Here is an 18,979-nt window from a genome sequence, read left to right as displayed (position 1 = left end):
TAGAATCAGTTTTGAGGTTAGGGTCAATAACGGTACCCCTGATCGATGTATCCCCGTTATCAAGCGAGTCAAACCAAGTTCTATCAAGCCCGATTATCAAGAGTTTATGGTCGTGATGGAGCGTGATATAGCGGAGAAAAAAGTCGTATGTTTCTCACTTAAATCATTCTCATTTGAAATTTCACGATTATAAAATCACACGTGCATTTCGATGAAAATAAATTGTTACTTCGAATCGAACCGTTATTCATTTCGTTGACAATAAGGTCGTTTATATTGCCACGTATGGTAGAATATGTACTCCGAACAATTGAGATTTTATTTTAATATTTAATAGATCTCTGCTTAACTATACAATTGTTTCTAATGTACTTCAAATACATCATTCATAATTCGCAAATTTTTATAATTCAAATAAAATTTGTAATTTTTTAATTGAAGCAAGATGTATGTATTCTATAATAATAAAAAATTCTATCTGTATAATTTCATTACAATATAACTGTAACTTTTCTACAACTTTAATTTATAATTTGTGTTTGTATAAAATAAATTTTATTTTGTTATTATCAAAACAAAATAAAAGGCATTTATTCTGCAGGGCTTACGAATCAATAAATGGGATGGCTCTGCTGTGAAAAATGCCTTGGATGATGTAGTCAAGGATGTACTAACAAAGAAATATCATTACATAGAACATTTTGGTCTGTTTGATGGAAGACTATTCATCTGCGGGATTACTGTTACTACAGCTATTGTAGCACTGTTATGTGATTACTTATATCCATTTCCTGCCTGCAAACATGTTTTAATAATCTGTGTCTGTTTGTATTTCCTTTTAATGGGAGTCTTGACATTGTATACTACATTTAAAGAGAAAGGCATATTTGTAGTTGCAGTTCAAAGGTAAATTTATATATTTGTAGTCTATAATTCACGAAGCTTCTTTCTATTTTTATTTCTATGATATTTTCATTTAAATTATTTGTCATTTCTTTACACTTCATATTTTACTCATTTAAGTTTTATTTTAAAGAAATACTGAATATAAATACAGATTTGTAGAATTGTGTAAAATGTCATAATCTCTCCCACTTTCAGAGATCCAGCAGGTTTCAATCCCGACATGATTTGGGAGGCAAGTTCGTATTTAAAAAAATATGATGACAAGTACAATCTGGTATTGTCAGTTAAAAACGCATCAACGGGAATCTCTTATACGACAAGTGTGACAAAATCCGTTGCAAATTTTATCGATATTAATGGTGGGGTGATATCTGATTTTGTAGAAGATATAGTGGTAAATATGCATGATAGTCTAATGTTACAACGAAAGGACAAATAATGTGGGAATAAATAATTAAGTTTTTTTGCATGAAATTTTATTGCATCTACAGTTTATTTGGTCATGTTCTGAGGCATATGTAATGTTCATTTCCAATTCCTCGTATAACAATATAAATAACACAAAAATAAGAAGCTAAGCATTTTTATTCATGTTTTATAATTATTATACTCAATACCTGAAATCAGAACGAACATTACAAAACCATAAATTCCAGTAATTAAGGGCGAACGAGAGAACATTTTGTTAATACGCACAGTAATAAGAAGTGATTTTTTTCAAATAACTATTTTATTCCATTGAAATAACAATTTTTAGTATGTTTCAACTCACTTTGGAATCATTCTCAGCTGATACAAATTTAATATTCCTCCTTTGCATTTATTGTTTGAGAGTCACATAAGATTTACAGATTTGATGTTGAAATCTCTGTTAAATTTAAATTGGTAATGATTGAGTAGATTTTTTGGTCGTATAGAGTAAATAACTTTTCATAACATAAAGATGTCTTAAAACATTGAGTCAATCAATTCAATAAAAACAAGTCGGTTTCATCGCAAATTACATTAATTTGATCAACTTATTTGATGTAAAGCTTACATTTGAGCATCTACTTTTTAACTGTTAATTTTATTACGATATAAAGACATGTCAGCAATATAAATATAAAGAGTGAGTACATAAGTTAATGATAAAAATAAATGTAATTGTGAGACGTCATAAATAAAAACAAATAAAAATAATTAGAATTGTGCGTTAAATGGTTCAATGTGATTAACTCGCGATCTATAGATCCGAGTTCAATCCCACCTGCGCCCACATATTTTTCTCGTTTAAGGAACCGAAAATGGCTCCACTTAGTGATTAAGAGATCTATAATCACCAGTGCCATTCAGATCCGGCGTTAAATAATTCCTAGCGAAGTTACCGAAGAAGTTCAAGTCAAGTGCTCAAAGTACCAAGCTAAGACTTTGGAATTTCAAAAGATTTCTTAATCTTACAATTAGAAAAACTTAAAGCCTATTTCACGAAGAAGAAGACAATTAAAAATAAAATCAATAAAACAGGATGTTATACAATTATAAATATTTTAGAGAAGTTATACAATTAAATATTTCAAAACTAGGTATGTTATATCCTTAAGAATTTGTACATAATTATGGTGTAAACCTTCAGTATGAGAGTGTTAGTGTCTTATAAACATTTTTCTTTTTTTCTCTTGGGAGAATGTCTTTCTAATAACGTTTATAAACGTTTATAAATGTCTAATTTGTTTAAGCTGGTGAAAATTAATTTTGTATTAAAATTGTTGCTGATTTTTTTAAATTCTTCTGATATTGATGGAATGTAAGGTATTAAAAAAACCACCACAAATATTCATTACTGTTAACATTCTTTTCTTTCTTCTATTCTTTTATGTAATTTTGCATTAACCATTTTAAACATGCATTAATAGTCTCAAAAATTAAATCAGGATAATTATTATTTAATAAGATACTGATTATGTACTCAATGTTTTTTTATGGTATTTAGAATATGATAACTAAAATGTTGTATCAATCATTTCTATAATTATGCCTCTTTTGAGAAAGAGAGTGTGAGGATAAAAAGTTTAATATCTCCTTGAGAATGTAGGCTTGTGGTATCAGTCAAATTTTATAATGCTATAGTTATTAATAATGGTGAGATCCAGAAAATTTATTCTGTCCACTTATTTCTAGAATAAATTATAGTCTATTGTAAAATTAGTGTTAAATGTTTTATGTGTGAAATCAATTATACTTTTGGGCACTGCCATTAACTATGTCGTCAACGTATCGATAATAAAACGGAAATTGTATTCCTAACTTCTAGTTCCACACATGGTGGAATAATCCTTCCACCATGAGTTCCACATCACGAATGACCAAATCTAGTACAATTGGGGAAAGTGGAGTACCGAAATTCTGTATCCTGTATATGTAGACGCCTGATGAAATTGCATCAATATCCGATATCGAAAAACTGGTTTTATATTTAAATTAGAATTTTAACCTACAGAATTAAAAAAAATTTTTTTAGGATATATTCTAATAATTTTGATAAATTTTCGAGACTCATAAAGTATGTCAATTTAATTCTCGCCTTTTATGACAATCTCTTTAATAATTTTGACAATATTTTGAAACTTCCCTAAAAGATGTGTTCCAAAATTTGCGCTCTATCTTCTATATACAATACATTCTTACAATATATTCTTCTAATATTTTTAAAACGATTGTAACTGAGAGATTTTAATTGACAGTCTTTTATAGTGATGGGCGTAATCGATTATTTTTGTAAATAAAACTGGCTCTCACTCAGTTGGTATCAATAGATGGCACTCGGGTGGGAACTGGTGGGAACCTGGGAACATGAACATAGCCTAGCATGGAACAGTAAAAATTGTTCGAACTGTTCGTACTAATCCGTTTTGAACTAAATTTTATCGATAAGTGAATAAAGTAAATTATTTCTTTTACAATTTTCGAAAATGACGACACTTAGACCCTTCACGTGCAATGATTTGTTCAAATTTAATAATGTGTAAGTATTTTTGACAAGTTCTTCTAACCTGTTATTTAGTCGAACGATAATTATTTATTGTTGTCAATTGTTACGATATTTCTTATTTTTAGGAATTTGGATCCACTCACAGAAACAGTATCCTTTATTTTACTTGACAGAAAATGAATAACATATTGATATGTTTTATCATAAGTCTATAAAGTTATATTAATCATGATACATAAACATTTGATAAATTCTTAAAATAAAATATAAAATAAATTTTAGATAAAAAAAAATTATTTTAAAATCTTTTTATCTATATGAATAAATAATTTTATTTAAAATATATTTGGTTTATTTATAATAAAAATTTTCAAAAAACATTGTCTATAATGGGAAATTAAGGTGTTTTTATGTTATGAATTACATTTTGTTGGTATAATATCAAAACTGTTCATTGTATATTCCTTGATCTTCTGCGTTTGTTAGTATGGACTTTCGTTTTATATGCATTATCTTTCACATTGGCCGGAATACATTCAAGTGGCAGAATCTCCAAGTGGTGAAATTATGGGTTACAGTAAGTTTATTTGTTTCCAATATATTCTTATGAATAAAGCTAGTTTTTTCATTATTTAAAGTTAACATTATTATTTGAAATTATCAAAGTCATGGGAAAGGCTGAAGGTCACGGAGAAAATTGGCATGGTCATGTAACAGCCCTTACAGTTTCACCTGATTATAGAAGGTTGGGTCTTGCTGCAATGTTGATGAAATATCTTGAGGACGTATCAGAAAAGTAAACCATAATTTATTATGTCTAATTAATTGTAATCTTATCAATAGTTTTTGTTATATATATATTTTTATTTAAATCAGGAAACAGGCATATTTTGTGGATCTCTTTGTTAGAGTAAGCAACAAGGTGGCTATTACAATGTATCAACAATTAGGATACATTGTGTATAGGACAGTATTAGAATATTACAATGGAGATCCAGATGAAGATGCATATGGTATAGTTCTTCTTTAGAAAATCTAAAATAAATTTATGTATGTGTGAGATATAATAGATATTATCTTTTTTTTTAGATATGAGAAAAGCCTTGTCAAAAGATGTAAAAAAGAAATCTATGATTCCATTAACACATCCTGTAAGACCAGAAGAAGTGGATTGAAACGTTGGAACTTCTTGTATTGTCACAAAAATTAAAAAGTAAATTATATACAAATTATCTAATTATGTACAAATTATAAAATAAATAAATATATATTAACAAAAACATAAGAAATAGATGTTAAATACTTATGATTCTTGTCTATAATGGACCTTTTTACATCATAAAAACGGATGTCTTTAAAAAGTCTTCCCTGTCTCTTTTAAATGAATAGTTCGACAATTGCTATCGATGTCTGTAAAATTGTATTAATGTGCAGTTTATTTGTTTTTCTGTATAATAGTACACAGTTTTCCACTTGCCTTGCTCATACCTTTTTCATATGAATAAATAATAAATATAAATATAAGCTGAGATAGGCTCGGTAGAATCTGATTCAAACAGAGCTCGATTGTATAAATTGCTAACTCTCTCTATTTTGATTCTACTAATTTTTTAGAAACGCAAGTCCGTTCTGATGGTGATATTTACATGAATAAATGAGTGTAATACACGCACGATTCCTTCAACTATGTCATGATACACGGGTGCTAATCACCCACGCAACAGCACATTCGATATATTATATAAAAAATTAAAGACAAAATGTCGTTCTTGCATATCTTTGTACTGCTCTCATTAGTCTGAGGTTCGAATTATTCATACAAACATTCACAACATGCTAACTGAAGCCAAGTATACGCGCGCCTTAGTCCATCCAAATATAATATTTAAAAAGGAGATCACGAAGATCTGAGGGATTTTCAAAACATCTTCCAGAGATCCTTCGAAAAATCGAGATCCGTTATTCCACTTGAAACAGACGCATAGTGATGTAATTTCGAAGATTACAAAACTGTAGAAGTTTTGCACGTATTGCACGAAAGCCCTACTTTCAGCTCATAATTTGTAACTGCTAGAAGGAAGACGTTTACTAGTTACGTAGGACACGTCAAACGCGAGTACAAAACTTCTCTCTCTCTCTCTCTTTCTGTGTGTGTGTGTGTGTGTGTATATGTGTGTATGTAAACATTATAATCGTTATGTATGTTTAATACACAATGTTGCACACGTACTACGCGTAGGAACGTAACGTTAGTTACATTAAATAGTAAATTACGTTCCTAATTACATCTATTTGGTCGTGTACCTGTAAAAAAAACCACATAATCGCTAACACCTTAAATAAATATCAGATACGAGACTAGCTGTTATCAAAGTTAATACGAGTATATCGGATTTCTTCTTCGTTGATTGAGTTCATGAGTAGCCTCACATAAAAGAAGCAAATATCTAAAAATGAGAAGAGAGAAATGTAATCAATCTCTTTTTTTTTGTCAATGAGACAGTTCCGTTTTCCGATTTATTTATTATTACAATATATGTATGATTGTTAAAATAAAATAATCTTTTCTTTTCTGTATTGAATTACACTTTTTTTCTTTGCTAGAATATCACAAAATCGAATTTAATTTCGAATAAATTTAAATTATGAAATGTACAAATTTCAATTAAATATAAATTCTCACACATGAGACTTAAATTTCTATTCTCTTTTAAACCTAAATCTTTTATTTGAATTTCAATTAAATCTATGAAAATTTATTTTGATAAAATAAATTTAAATAAAATTGACTTTTTTGTTGATAAAAGTAGAACAAAATTTTAAATAAAATTAAAAGATTATGTCCATATTATAACATAGTGCGATAACGTTCATGTAGGCTCAGAAGTGCTCCATTCGACATCGAAAATTGGGAAAGAACGCATCGCTGTCTTTCATTCGAGAAATATACTTCTAAACATTTAATAACTTTGATTAATATATACATGATAGACGATACGGTGTAAATATATCGCTATTATGCAACATTTTACGCATTCTTTCGTTTTTGTTTTTCATTTGATATATAAATGCGTAGCAAAAGTCTTGTTACGTAACCGCTGGATGAAACTATTCGATGTGTAATCGCGCATACTAAATTAGGCAGTGTTACAGATCGATTTCAGTGTTCGATTCGATTTCAGCCGCTTTTTAAATCACCAACACGGTCATTCGTGGTTACCTGTTACGCTTATTATTAAATATTTACACAAATACATTTTTATAAGCGTCAATACTAATTTACATGCACATACGACGTAAACGTAAACATGATTTGAACAGGTTTGCGACTTCTCGAGAAAAAAAAAAAAAAAAAAAAACAATGCACCGCACATCGCAGTGTACGATACTAATACTGCACTGTTACGCTGCTTTTATATAGTACAAACGACAAACAAAATATTTATCGTAATCAGATCTTGGCGCAAATCCAAGGAACATTCTCATTGTCTTTCCGAAAAATTAACGCGATGCAATTTTAAGGTCTTTGGTGATCTGGCGTAGATTTCAATATATCAGGTTGAGTTGGAAGACAGCTTGAACCTGCAAAAATAAAATTCATTAAACATTGTTTTTGTAAAATATTAATTAGAGTTAATTGCTGATTAATATGTAATCATTACTTTATTAGACAAGAACTAGGTAAAGATCTACTAATTTTAACTTTTAACTTGTAGCTTGTTTATCTAGATATTAATTCTGAGAAGAGATCGATCACCAACAATCATGATACAAGAAACAGTTAAGCAAAAGTAACTATTTTGAATTAATGTTTTAATTTTGTTCTTTTATTTATCAATTTTCAAAACAATCTTATATAATTATAATTTTATATAACATGTTTACAAAACAGAAATCTTTTTTTACCGACCAGTCGCAGGTCTTAGAGTGGATTTGATAGATCGGTGTGATCCATTGCGTGTTAGAGTATTCATTTGTGGAGTACCCGGTAATGCGTGGCCCAGTGCGTTCATATAATCAGCGATCAATAATGTTATTTCCAAAATCTATAAAAGATGTATAAAATAAATATTTTTCTAAATTATTAACTTTTCATGAGACGTTAGTTTATTATACGCACTTTGGGTTTAGAGAGTGCGAACAACAATTTCTGTTCGGCTGCACCCTCGTCTGGGCAAGCAACGAGCATGAAATCATCTAAACAACCACCGAACGTTACTATATTTGCATAATTATATCGGCACATGATAGCCATTGTTTGTAATTCAAGCAACGTTACACTGTCCTCGGAAACCGCTATCCAAACTGTCACAGAATCGCCTTGCTTCAACTATAAAAAAAAAATTTTTAATGAAATTAAATCACATACGTATATAATTACCCAAAATATGTTCTAATCTATTATTATTATTATACTATTAATCTATTATTAATCATCTTGTTCCTAATTATAAAATATTTGTAATAACGTCATTATACCTTTGCTTGATATAAGGTAGCTCCGAAGAAAGGCCACTTTCTGGTGCATGTGAGATATATACGAACACAATCCAATACGCTACGTCCTTTTAAAGCAATCCACTTTTCCTGTAGCTTCTCCTGCAATTCCCTGATGGAGTCAAAATAATTTATTACGAAAGCGAGGAATGTATAATTTAATGTAAAAATAAATATTCTTTTTACATTGAATTGAGTTTAGCAATTATTCACCTCAATTGATCGGCGGTAATGTTTGCTCGATAGCGTATTGGATAAAATTTATCCAGAGCTTGGAGTACGAGATGATGCGGATTGCTTCCAGGACCGCTTCCACGTGCTTTATCATTGTTGTATTCTCCAAAATCAATCTGTAAAATTGATTAAATGATCATGTAGAGTAATAAGTAGATTCAATTATCCTTTTAATTATTTACAATAATTAATTTTACAATAACAATAAATATATAAATTTATAATAATAAAATACATACCTACAATTATTTACAATATATTTAAAAACATGAAATTGTACCTGTGCCATCAACGATGCCAATTCAAATGCGAGTTCACGATTTAACGGAAACTTTCCTTGCACAACTTGTTGATTCACTTGATAACACAACAAGAGCCTCTCTTTGTCGGTTTCCATTTTAGCAGCTTGCCGCCAGTAACAACGAGATTTGTACGTTAATTGTATCACTCTAGTATTCTCGAATTTTCCCGAACCTTTTTCTCGTAACGCTGTCTCCCACTTTGAGATAATGTCACACAGCTGAAGCATAATTAGTATCAAGTTTTAAATACTGAAGTAGAATAACAAGTTCTTATTCTACTTAAAATTGTTAATTTTATAAGTTTCATTAAAAATACATTTTACCAATCTTATTAATATACATATATTTGATAAAAATTTGGTATTCTTTTTATAGGAATAGTCTCAAGTGATACGAATAATTTGACGTGAAAGATGATTTCAATTTTCACAAACCTTCGCTTCTGGGTCGATGAAATGTTCCAGATCTTTTTCGATCGGGTCATCACTGAATAGCGTGAAACCGGATTGATGAACATCCCTACAGCCAATTTCTTGATTCAAAGTATTCAGAAATTCTTCTATTGTAGTACTACCGTCAAAACTCACAACCTGATAGGTGCCATTCAGAAAGTGAACTGGTATGGCGTGTGGCAATGAATGATGGTATGGATTTTTCATAAGTATTGAAAGTACTTCCATTCTTGACGGTTTTACTTCTCTACCACCGTTCTGCAATGTTCTCTCCAAAGCTCTCTCACAGTAAGCCGCATATTTGCCGCATTCCGTTCTGATATAATACAATCCAATGTGATACAAGATGAATCAATAGTAACAAAAATTATAATTAGATCTGTCATTGCAGAAAAAACGTGATTTTATGACATAGACTGATTGAATCAATTAAAATAGATTTATTTATTGCTAAGACAAAGATTATATCAAAATAGTTTTAGCAACACATGTAGAAAACTTTTCAAATTCTGAGTTTTAGATTCTGTAAAAATATACGGAATGTTCACTTTATCATCACACTCTGATAGTCACACCATAGTGTTCCTTTTCATTTAAAGAATTTTTTTTGTAAACAGTTTTAATTATTTCAAGTGTGTTTAAAGTAAATGTAGATTAATAAATTACTATTTGTAATATCATTAACTTAAATATAGCTAAAAAAAATATATAAAATTATAAAATAGATGGAAGCCCATATTACCATATCTTCTTTATAATAAATCAGAGCGCAAATATTAGAAATTATTCTTCTTCTTATGAGATATTTTTCTTCCTATTTCTTCGTGAAATGATCTGAGAGCTTTTTTCACATTTCCCTCTACAATGATCGATCCACTTTCCGATCGGCTCACTTACTTGCTATCGGCGTTTCTCTGCAGGTGCAGTTTCAGGTACCATAGTAGTCGATTATTTTTGGGCAGGAAGAGGGAAACGGCGAGTGCCAGGAGCTGCCATCCCTGGATAAGCACATACTGCGCGGGATTAGTTTTGCAGTCCAAGATAGTGGAGGTCGAGTGGCCCTGCGTGAGCGGAGGACTGTGAGAAGTCGAGGCCGTTGATTGCGCGTCCGCATTTTCACCGCTGCCATTTGCCGCGGGACTTTGCGTATCGCAGGTGAAGAGCGATTGCGTGGCGCAGAGGAGGAGCTGCTGCAATGGTATGCTGGCATACTACTACGTCCTGGCATATATCTCAGCCAATCCTAGTATACTACTTCTCGTCAAAGGGTAAACGCGACACATTTTACACGAGTGACGAAACATCTTGATAATTTGTATTATGCATGTATTTACCTCTTCAGCTTTTGTATTATTTTTTACATTTATTATTTTGTAGATGGATATTCATTCTCCATATGTCTGCATAGATACTATTAGAATCGTGAATATGTACATTTTGCAAAAAAACAGCGGGTTAAAAGAATGAAAGATTAATTCTGCCAAATCAAATTTCTGCCTTTCGAAAGAAAGCGAGGATTAATTTAAAGATTCTTAGTTTTCTATTGCATTGTATATATATTCTGCTCATTTCTGTTCTTATCATATGTGCGTTACTTGTGTTACGCATAAGTGATTAAACAAATAATTTTTCTAAATAAGATTTTTAGTGCAATAGTGATCTTATCTTTTTTTAAGAATCTGAAAAAATTTCTCTCTATAATTTTTTCAAATTCCTAAGATTTTTTTCTATTTATTTTTGTGGAATAAGATGTAACAATTTAAGTGCATACAATGTGGACCGACAATTGTTTTAATTTTTTGATTGAGTGATTTTTTTAAAAATAATATTGATGAATTAATTAAAAGAGTAAATTAAACGAAAATAAACAGAGAATAAAAGAAATAATAATCTTGAAAATCGTTTCATAATCTCGAAAATTAGAAATTTGTTACTTTGGAGAACAAATCTTAATTAATTTCCTTTAAATAATTAATTTTTCACACGACGTCTAGATTTTTTTTTTTAATTTGCATTACTAGAAAGTAGAATTAATTGAATTAATTGTGTTTCGGTAGTAGTTAGTAAATAAGCACGATAAATCGAAATTTCACCGCACAACTCTACGTGTTAATCGAATAAAAACGCGTACTCGGTATAAACCCTCAAAAATTGCATGAAAATTAAAATGTGTCAATGAGAAAAGCTCTTAGGCCGTGTGAATCTACCGTACCAATTGTAAAGCGTTGCGTTTACGTCCGTTGACATTACATGAGACGATTAAGACTCTTTTCTTCACAAGTTTGTGTCTTGTGATGCAAAATTCGGGACAACACTGTCCATGTACATACTGTCTTTTTTTTTTTTTTCAATTAAATTGGAAGAAGAAGGATAGATAAAAAAGAAGAGAGGAAAGGATAGCAGAGAGGAAAAAGAGGAAAAGGAAACAAAACAAAGAATCCAAAATTGTCTGTTAGATATCTAAAAGATATCTTTGAAGTGATTTATTTGAACCACTTTTTAGATGTTTTTACGTCTTTATGACATCTTTTGGAAATTTGTATTGTTTGGAAAGGTGTGTGTAAAGGATTATAACTTTTATTTGTTAAAATAATCTAATATATATATTCCGGCAATAAGAATCTAAATCTCTAAGCAGCATTCAAACAGAGAATATCCAAGTAACTATATATTGCAGCTATTATAAAAAAGGAAAATTTTTCGTGTGAAAAATTAGAAAAAAAGAATTTAAAAATGTTTCTTTCTGTGTGTGTCCTCATGTACACCAACATACCATTCTGCAAGTGTGTGTGTGTGGCGCGGAACGTATTTTGACAGATTTCTTATTCAGAAAAAAATATTACATTTTATATAACGTACATCAGATGTAACAGACGCGATGAATAGACTTTCACATCAATTATATTATGATAATTGTCGAAATATGTTCAGCTCACATGATGGGCGTTAGGGTAATTTGATCGGGTATGATGTATAAATATTAAAATATATATGATAAAAAGTAAATGAAAAACTTAACACCATCGTGATGCCTAACAGAAGTATAAACGCATGCGATTGAATAGAGTGAGAATCTAAAAGACAGCACACTTAAAGCGGCAAATTAGAATTAAATGTGTGAATGATTGTTAAAACTAAAATAGTCATTAAACTTGGTCAAGTATTGTGACAATAGCGACATATTTTTGTCGCTAAGTATTATCGAGTGCTATATTTTTAATTGAACCATTCTAAACCACTACTCAGTGTCCACGCCTGGAAGGATTATTTTTAATACTTGACTAAGCATACCCAGTGTACCATTTTCCGCGTTGAAAGAAATACCGTTCGAATGATCGATATTGAAAATATGATCAATGATGTATATGAGATACAGATGAGATCTATCAAAGATAAAAAAAACAGACGATCGATGAGTATCGTTTTAATTTCAAAAATGGTACAGGATGGTTGATTGTTTTTGTTAAACAATAAGCAGGACTTACAACGCGCGCAGTACCCAGTGACACAAGTCTGGCGGCCTTTTTTACCTGTACGCCCAAACGGTGTTGGGTGTGACGACTTGTCTGCTTTACCAGTGCGCATATAAATTCAGATTGAAGTTCAGGCTGATCTAGGCATTGTTGTAATGCATTTTGCGCTAGTACCACATGGTAGTCGATACCTGCTTGTTCTACTGCCACCGACATAAACAGCTGACAGGCCTGTACAATTAGAAGTGTGTTAATTATTTTAGTGATACTTTAATTAAGCTTGTTCCTTTTAGTCACGCCTTGCTATACATTTTTCTGCATTTTATAGCGTTTTTCTCTTGGTTGCACTATCACCCATCAATGCAACACTCAGACAGTGTAGCATGTTTCCACGGCTGGTGGTAGGCAAACTTATTCAGTGTAACGTGTTTCCGTGGCCATAATATAGTGCAAATTTTATGTACGAAGTGCGTTTTTATTACACTGCCTCAAAGGGACGGTGTAGAACTGTACAGACAGTGTGACATTTAAAATTTGAAATTGGAAGTCAACCGGGAGCAGAATCTTAGCGCAATAATGAAATAGTGTACACGGTTAGTGTGCACCACTCTAGTGCAGTGTAGTCAAGTGTAGGGCTTACACGCAACTAGTCCAATGTAAGACTACCACCCAGTGTATCCCAAGGGAAAACGCTATAAGATAAAATAAAAATATATAAATGAAGAAAGAGAAAAACCGAATTGTGTAGAAAATGTAGCTAAGAAAATCTAGATTTCATTATAAATGTTAATAATTAATATAAAAAGATTATCTATATGTACAAAAATTGAATAAAACCTGTAAATTTAAAAATACCGTATTTAAAATAAGACAAACATATCCATGTTTTGAGAATAAAAGGATAGAAAAAAATATATAGAAATCACAATTCTCTCTAGAAGTAATATGTAAAACTTAACATATTAGAATATTGGAAATAATTAGAACTATTATTTTTATCGAGAGAAGTGTTAAAAATTTGGCATAAACCGCAAGCAATCGTGAAAAAAAAAACGAGGGAACGTGTCAACCTTAAAGAGTTTTATGGCTTCGGTTTGCAGAGATTCGGAGGTTAGGCTCGTCAGCGGACTCGTGATGCTCTCTTTCGTATGTAACAGTAAGGGATGCCGCCATAGCACACAACTGGGATCACCGTCAGTTTCCATTAGTCTTTGCACCAGTTGCTCATATTGTGTGCCCGCGCTCGGTCCACCTCCTGACACCACTGTCAAGTGGTAGAGCCAATTGTCCTTGTCCTGTTTATGTGGCATCAGTAAATAAGTTGGACCCTGATGTGTCGGAAAGATGCCAATTGTTCTTTCGTGTGGGCACTCGGCATCTCTCTCCTCACTGTCACTATCCGAAACATGTTCTACTTCCTCCACTCGAGCATCTCTCATATTGATTTGGCCGATAGGATTCTGTTGATTCAATGAATTGATTGAATACATTATTTATATGTAAAAACATTTTTTTTATGAAAGTATGAAATACGTACTAAATGTTCAAGAAACACAACTGTTACAATTGTTATTGAGCTACAGTAACTGATTAAATAAAAAGTGATCAACGAATATTTTCCTGGACTTTATAAGATACTAAATTTAAAGTAGTAATTAATCAATCATCTTAAATCTTATTTAAATTTTTCATCATAACAAAAATTGCTAGTTGTATAGTCGTGTCTCGAGAACGCATTTAATAATGATTTCGTTTATGTTCATGTTTATTTGTATACTGACCGTATCACTGGGGCACTTAAAGTAAAGGAACATCTTGCCGATAAGCACACACCAACACTTTTTCGCGTGGCCGTTTTTCACCTTCGTCAACCAACCCTGTATCGTTGGTTTATTATCTTCCCTGCTGAGCAAAAGTTTTGTTGCGTTTCGCCTCTGCACGTTTTGCAGCACCCTTATCCAGTCTTCCATCGTGGCGATGCAGTCGGCAGTCAAGTAATAGGTTTTCTTACCTGTAGCTATTTCAAAAGTGGCAGCTCCTTCAGCTCTATTGATTCTGAAAAAATATAAAAATAATAGATATCAAACTATGGATTAAAAAAAAAAAAAAAATTTAAATGTACTCAAATTTAATGTTTTTTTGAGATATTAAAAATATTTTTAAATATTTATAATATTTTTTATGTTATGTCTATTCATTTTATAAATTTTTTTCTCAGTGATTTATAAATTCGTCTTAATTTCATCGCATACCTGCACACTTCGTCCAAGATTATTTGGCCTTGAGGTTTCCGGTTGACATCATTTTGACTCTTCCAATACGTTAATACACCGTTTTTCAGTACAAACCATCGCTTCCGCCAAGTTTTTAACTTGCCGCCTAATTTCGCTAGATGACCCGTCTTCTCCAGTGATTCCTGTCTCTTTGGACTTTCGCCAGAAACGCGCATTAGAAGGCTAGGCATACTAGATTCTAGAGATGTCGAACTTAGTGCATCAGGAGGTATTGCATAATCCTCGGATAAACCTGACTCCAGAGAAGTATCTGCAAATCAAACGAATTTAAAGTTGTTGGATGCCGAATATTTTATTATGTGAATTTCAATGCATTCGCCTTCTCCTAATGCTCCTAAACAAACGATTTTCTTTTATGTTTCTATTATTCTTTCAACTTCTTAATGTGTAAGATACTATCGAAATAATTATAATAAAGTTTTAATTTTTAATTTAATATGTTTGTCAATAAAAATAATTATAGATATATTTATTAAATGCAATACAAATATTTATTATCTATTCTTATTATAATATACTTTTTTTTTTGTTAAAAAATGATATAACAGATAGAAGGAAAATCATATTAATTAAACTCACCACGTTTTACGCTTTTACTAGGAGATCCGCTAGAACTTCTTTTTGCGGGACTGAGGCTACTGGTTGTTTTAATACTTTTCGAAGGACTGCTTCCGCTACCGAGGGAGGAATCCGTATTGTCGGATGAGCTATTGGTAATTCTAGTATTAGTTTCGGTTTGATTCGGATGTTCCTCGCCGTCCGAACTATCATCAGAGCTATCGCCGAAAGGCATAGATCTGATTTGACTGGCACGTCCTAAAAAAATATATATATGATGGGTAAAGACAAATATTACAAATTTACTATTGATAAATGTGATTTTTATTATATTTTTGCTAGACTTGCGTACTTTCCTTTTTTATGCTAACTTCTAAAAGTTAATTAATATTTGTATGATCTACCTTTGACAGTAGCATATACTGGAACAGAAATATCGCAGTAGCCTTGAGAATTGTGCGCTGTCAAGTTGTGTCCTGTGGCCTGAGAATGCTTCGACGAACTCGTCGTGGTGGTCATCGTGGAAGGTGCGGATTCCTCATTTGTCGGTGGCCCGATGCCAAGGCCACCGTCCGCTACCTACAAATAGTTATCGAGGCTTAGTTATTTCAGAAATTAATATGAAATATACAAAAAATTTGATTATTTCAAAGTAGTTTGTGCACAGTTTACGTATAAACTAATTCGGTAATTTTTACAGTTTTCACTGCATTTGTATACGTATTTGAGAAAGACTGAAATTATATCATTACTTGATATATTTTCGCCTCCCAGCTAGGAAACCTATGTAATGGTGGAGTCGGCGGACGAGGACCTTGTCCGCCTCCTTGCAGCCAGTTCATGCCCTCTCGACTAGGTGTATATATTTCGGCATAGTCGTGCACCGCTTCCGAGCTTCCGCTGTCTCGGCTGGCCTCCGAAACACCAGACATATTTGGCAACATCACCAGGTTTTCCACCGCTGCGGCTAGCTCCTCGGACAGTAGACTAAGAGAGAATAAAAAGAAGCGGCAAGTATAAAGCACAGAATCAATTCAATTACCTTCTGTGTAGAGTGTATGTATGTACGTGAGCGCGTCTTTAAATTCTACACTGTTTATTAAATTAAAACATTCTACTGTTCACTAAATTAAAAGCACGTAAATTTAATTCAAAATTTTACAAAACATTATATTATAATATAATAAATGTATAAATATAACAAATATGAGAAATAAAATACACGTAATAGTAAAAGTATAATAAGAGGGTGGGACGACGGATCCCCTCAGGAAGTCCCAGGACGTTACAGGGTACCACATTTCGAAAACTCGGGCGCCGCTATCACGTCGTGAGGCCTCCCAAGGAGAATCGAGATACGAGAGCCAAATGCATTTAGTGTGCTCTTAAAAGTAGCGAGATATGTGTTTAGTCTCGTAAGAATTAAAGCATTATCATGCATACGCCCGCGTGCGGACAAAAGTTTTACCTCGAGTCCATGTTGGCGGTCGCGACTCCTCGTTGGATGTTACCGCAAGCGGACAAATGTCTCCGGTGCTTCGTACTCGTTTGCGGTTCCGCTACAGTATTCTGCACGGACTCCGGTACCGTTTGCGGGGTACCCTCTAAGCTCTCCGATCGTCTGCGATCGATACGCAAGGTGGGATCCACTTCCAAGGACAATGACGCTCTCGTTGGTGCCTGAAGATTTACAGAGAATTTATTGTTTAAGAACCTATTACATTTATTAAAGTTTCATCAATCACAATATAACTTTTTTCGTCTAATAACTAACATTGTAAATAATTTGTAAATAATTGCAAATAGGCATTATTTATTGTAACCTTTTTATTTAATTGCTATATAAAGACTAATTAAAAAGAAAGAAATTCTATGAATTTATATATAATCTAAAAAACTTACGGGAGGTTTAAGTCCGATATTAGTTATATGATTGCGCAACAATTCGAGTTGCTGGTTACACTTGTTGTTCTGTTCCCTCAGGTGTTGATTTTGTTGTTCCAGTTCCCTCAACTTATTAGTGACCCATTCTTTTATCCTCGCTGCTTTCGCTTCCACTTGCCTGGCGTCATGCAACCGTAATTGCCTCTGTGAACAAACGACGTTGACTGATTGATAAAAGAAATCCGATCCGCACCCATTCGAGTTATCATCAAATATCTTAACAGATTATGGATAATCTCATCAAACTTTTAAAAAAATCGTAGATAACGCGAATCATGCAATTATCTTCAAATGAAAAAATGCTGGATGCATAATATATTTTAAAATAGGTATTATTAAAAAAATGATTATTTATTAAACTCATATAATCATTAAAAAAATTTTTTGTTAATTTATATTAAAATGTTATTTTTCAAAACTATCAATGTTGTTCAATAATTATAGAGAGCTGCCAAAGAAAAGATTGAAAACTTTTATTTCAATAAGATGAAATTAATTTGTATCACTCAGAAAAGCGTTTTTCGCTACAATAGTTTTTTGACACAGTGAGAATTATGACTTACCTGTTCCTCGACTTGAGTTTCTAGCTTTGAAATACAGGCACAATGGACCTCCTCGATCTTGTCATTCTGCGTACCGGAGGTCGACGGCAGCGAGTGCGGCGGAGAACCAACGCCGGATGTGCTGAGGCAGTACTCACCCTTCACTAGCCGCTCCTCCATCATCCGTACCTGAAATGGACAGAGAGTAAGCAAGCGTTCAATGCTCATATTAATGCTGCATTTCCTGAAGACGCCGACGTTCGATTTTCAATGTACAACATTATCAACACTATCTTATATTTAGATTTGATCATCGGTGAATCATCTGTTATCTCCACGAATTCCGACAATGATTGTGGTAATTTGAAGTCGCTTCTTCTTTAATCATAGAAGAAATGTTCAAAGAAACCGTCAGTCCTCAGAAGTTTAAATATTCCAAAGATTTTACTAATCATTATTAAATTAATAAATTATGCAACAAATTCGTTTAAAATTAAATTATAAATATAAAAAAATCAATATACTTTTCTGAAACTTTTGAAGACCTTTTTATTTTCAATCGTTTAGACAATTTACTTGATCGTTAGATGGCATTTGTTACGCAAATGTACCTACTGTAGAAATATATTTCTATAAAAAAAATATTTCTAAACGTATCTCCAAATATTTCATTGTATTATTATATTTTTTCAAATGATATATAATAATTTAAGTGAAAAATTATTTATAATCTACGTGCATTTTCTTATATATGCCGTTAAATAATTTCCACAAGTATTTTCGATAGCGGAATAAGTATCCCCCCC

The 18,979-nt window shown here is 32.0% G+C and overlaps 3 protein-coding genes across 6 annotated transcripts in view; 2 read left to right on the top strand and 1 right to left on the bottom strand.

The window, feature by feature from the left end:
* The first annotated feature begins 62 nt into the window (after window positions 1-62).
* Window positions 63-1,623, top strand: Spase25 (Signal peptidase complex subunit Spase25). Its single transcript, XM_018552264.1, has 3 exons — window positions 63-145; window positions 602-906; window positions 1,102-1,623. Exons 1-3 carry the CDS (start codon window positions 107-109, stop codon window positions 1,343-1,345), a joined length of 588 nt encoding a protein of 195 aa, XP_018407766.1. The 5' UTR covers window positions 63-106; the 3' UTR covers window positions 1,346-1,623.
* A 2,102-nt stretch (window positions 1,624-3,725) lies between these two features.
* Window positions 3,726-5,072, top strand: Naa20A (N-alpha-acetyltransferase 20 A). Its single transcript, XM_018552263.1, has 6 exons — window positions 3,726-3,910; window positions 4,003-4,027; window positions 4,364-4,454; window positions 4,544-4,673; window positions 4,754-4,890; window positions 4,967-5,072. Exons 1-6 carry the CDS (start codon window positions 3,858-3,860, stop codon window positions 5,050-5,052), a joined length of 522 nt encoding a protein of 173 aa, XP_018407765.1. The 5' UTR covers window positions 3,726-3,857; the 3' UTR covers window positions 5,053-5,072.
* Window positions 5,073-7,086: 2,014 nt separating this feature from the next.
* Window positions 7,087-18,979, bottom strand: part of LOC108771356 (uncharacterized protein CG43867) — a 29,211-nt gene continuing 17,318 nt past the window's right edge. Inside the window, exons 3-20 of one of the 4 annotated variants that reach the window (XM_018536613.1) lie at window positions 18,195-18,362; window positions 17,590-17,775; window positions 17,156-17,367; window positions 16,440-16,674; window positions 16,092-16,266; window positions 15,709-15,945; window positions 15,088-15,379; window positions 14,617-14,890; window positions 13,906-14,295; window positions 12,893-13,066; window positions 10,260-10,552; window positions 9,345-9,678; window positions 8,889-9,128; window positions 8,588-8,724; window positions 8,357-8,486; window positions 7,998-8,207; window positions 7,788-7,923; window positions 7,087-7,459 (exon numbers count right to left, since the gene is read on the bottom strand). In XM_018536613.1, coding sequence (XP_018392115.1) covers window positions 7,395-7,459; window positions 7,788-7,923; window positions 7,998-8,207; window positions 8,357-8,486; window positions 8,588-8,724; window positions 8,889-9,128; window positions 9,345-9,678; window positions 10,260-10,552; window positions 12,893-13,066; window positions 13,906-14,295; window positions 14,617-14,890; window positions 15,088-15,379; window positions 15,709-15,945; window positions 16,092-16,266; window positions 16,440-16,674; window positions 17,156-17,367; window positions 17,590-17,775; window positions 18,195-18,362 — 3,888 coding nt within the window. In that variant the 3' untranslated portion in view covers window positions 7,087-7,394. Of the gene's footprint in view, window positions 7,460-7,787; window positions 7,924-7,997; window positions 8,208-8,356; window positions 8,487-8,587; window positions 8,725-8,888; window positions 9,129-9,344; window positions 9,679-10,259; window positions 10,553-12,847; window positions 13,067-13,905; window positions 14,296-14,616; window positions 14,891-15,087; window positions 15,380-15,708; window positions 15,946-16,091; window positions 16,267-16,439; window positions 16,675-17,155; window positions 17,368-17,589; window positions 17,776-18,194; window positions 18,363-18,979 lie in introns of all 4 variants that reach the window. The other 3 variants (XM_018536615.1, XM_018536616.1, XM_018536614.1) reach the window with 3 other exon arrangements.

Source organism: Cyphomyrmex costatus, unplaced genomic scaffold (genome assembly GCF_001594065.2).
Source record: "Cyphomyrmex costatus isolate MS0001 unplaced genomic scaffold, Ccosl1.0 scaffold157, whole genome shotgun sequence".
NCBI classification, from domain to species: domain Eukaryota; kingdom Metazoa; phylum Arthropoda; class Insecta; order Hymenoptera; family Formicidae; genus Cyphomyrmex; species Cyphomyrmex costatus.
The sequence above is the reverse complement of the archived record's forward strand: the minus strand, read 5'-3'. Positions and strand labels throughout refer to the sequence as shown.

What these genes read in the sequence shown, in the direction of transcription:
- Spase25 (XM_018552264.1), top strand. Translation starts at nt 107, where the DNA reads ATGGTCGTGATGGAGCGTGATATAGCGGAGAAAAAAGTC. An exon ending in ATATAGCGGAGAAAAAAGTC is followed by an intron (nt 146 to 601) that starts GTATGTTTCTCA and finishes TTTATTCTGCAG; the next exon opens with GGCTTACGAATCAATAAATG. An exon ending in TTTGTAGTTGCAGTTCAAAG is followed by an intron (nt 907 to 1,101) that starts GTAAATTTATAT and finishes TCCCACTTTCAG; the next exon opens with AGATCCAGCAGGTTTCAATC.
- Naa20A (XM_018552263.1), top strand. Translation starts at nt 3,858, where the DNA reads ATGACGACACTTAGACCCTTCACGTGCAATGATTTGTTCAAATTTAAT. An exon ending in TGGTGAAATTATGGGTTACA is followed by an intron (nt 4,455 to 4,543) that starts GTAAGTTTATTT and finishes AAATTATCAAAG; the next exon opens with TCATGGGAAAGGCTGAAGGT. An exon ending in TCCAGATGAAGATGCATATG is followed by an intron (nt 4,891 to 4,966) that starts GTATAGTTCTTC and finishes CTTTTTTTTTAG; the next exon opens with ATATGAGAAAAGCCTTGTCA.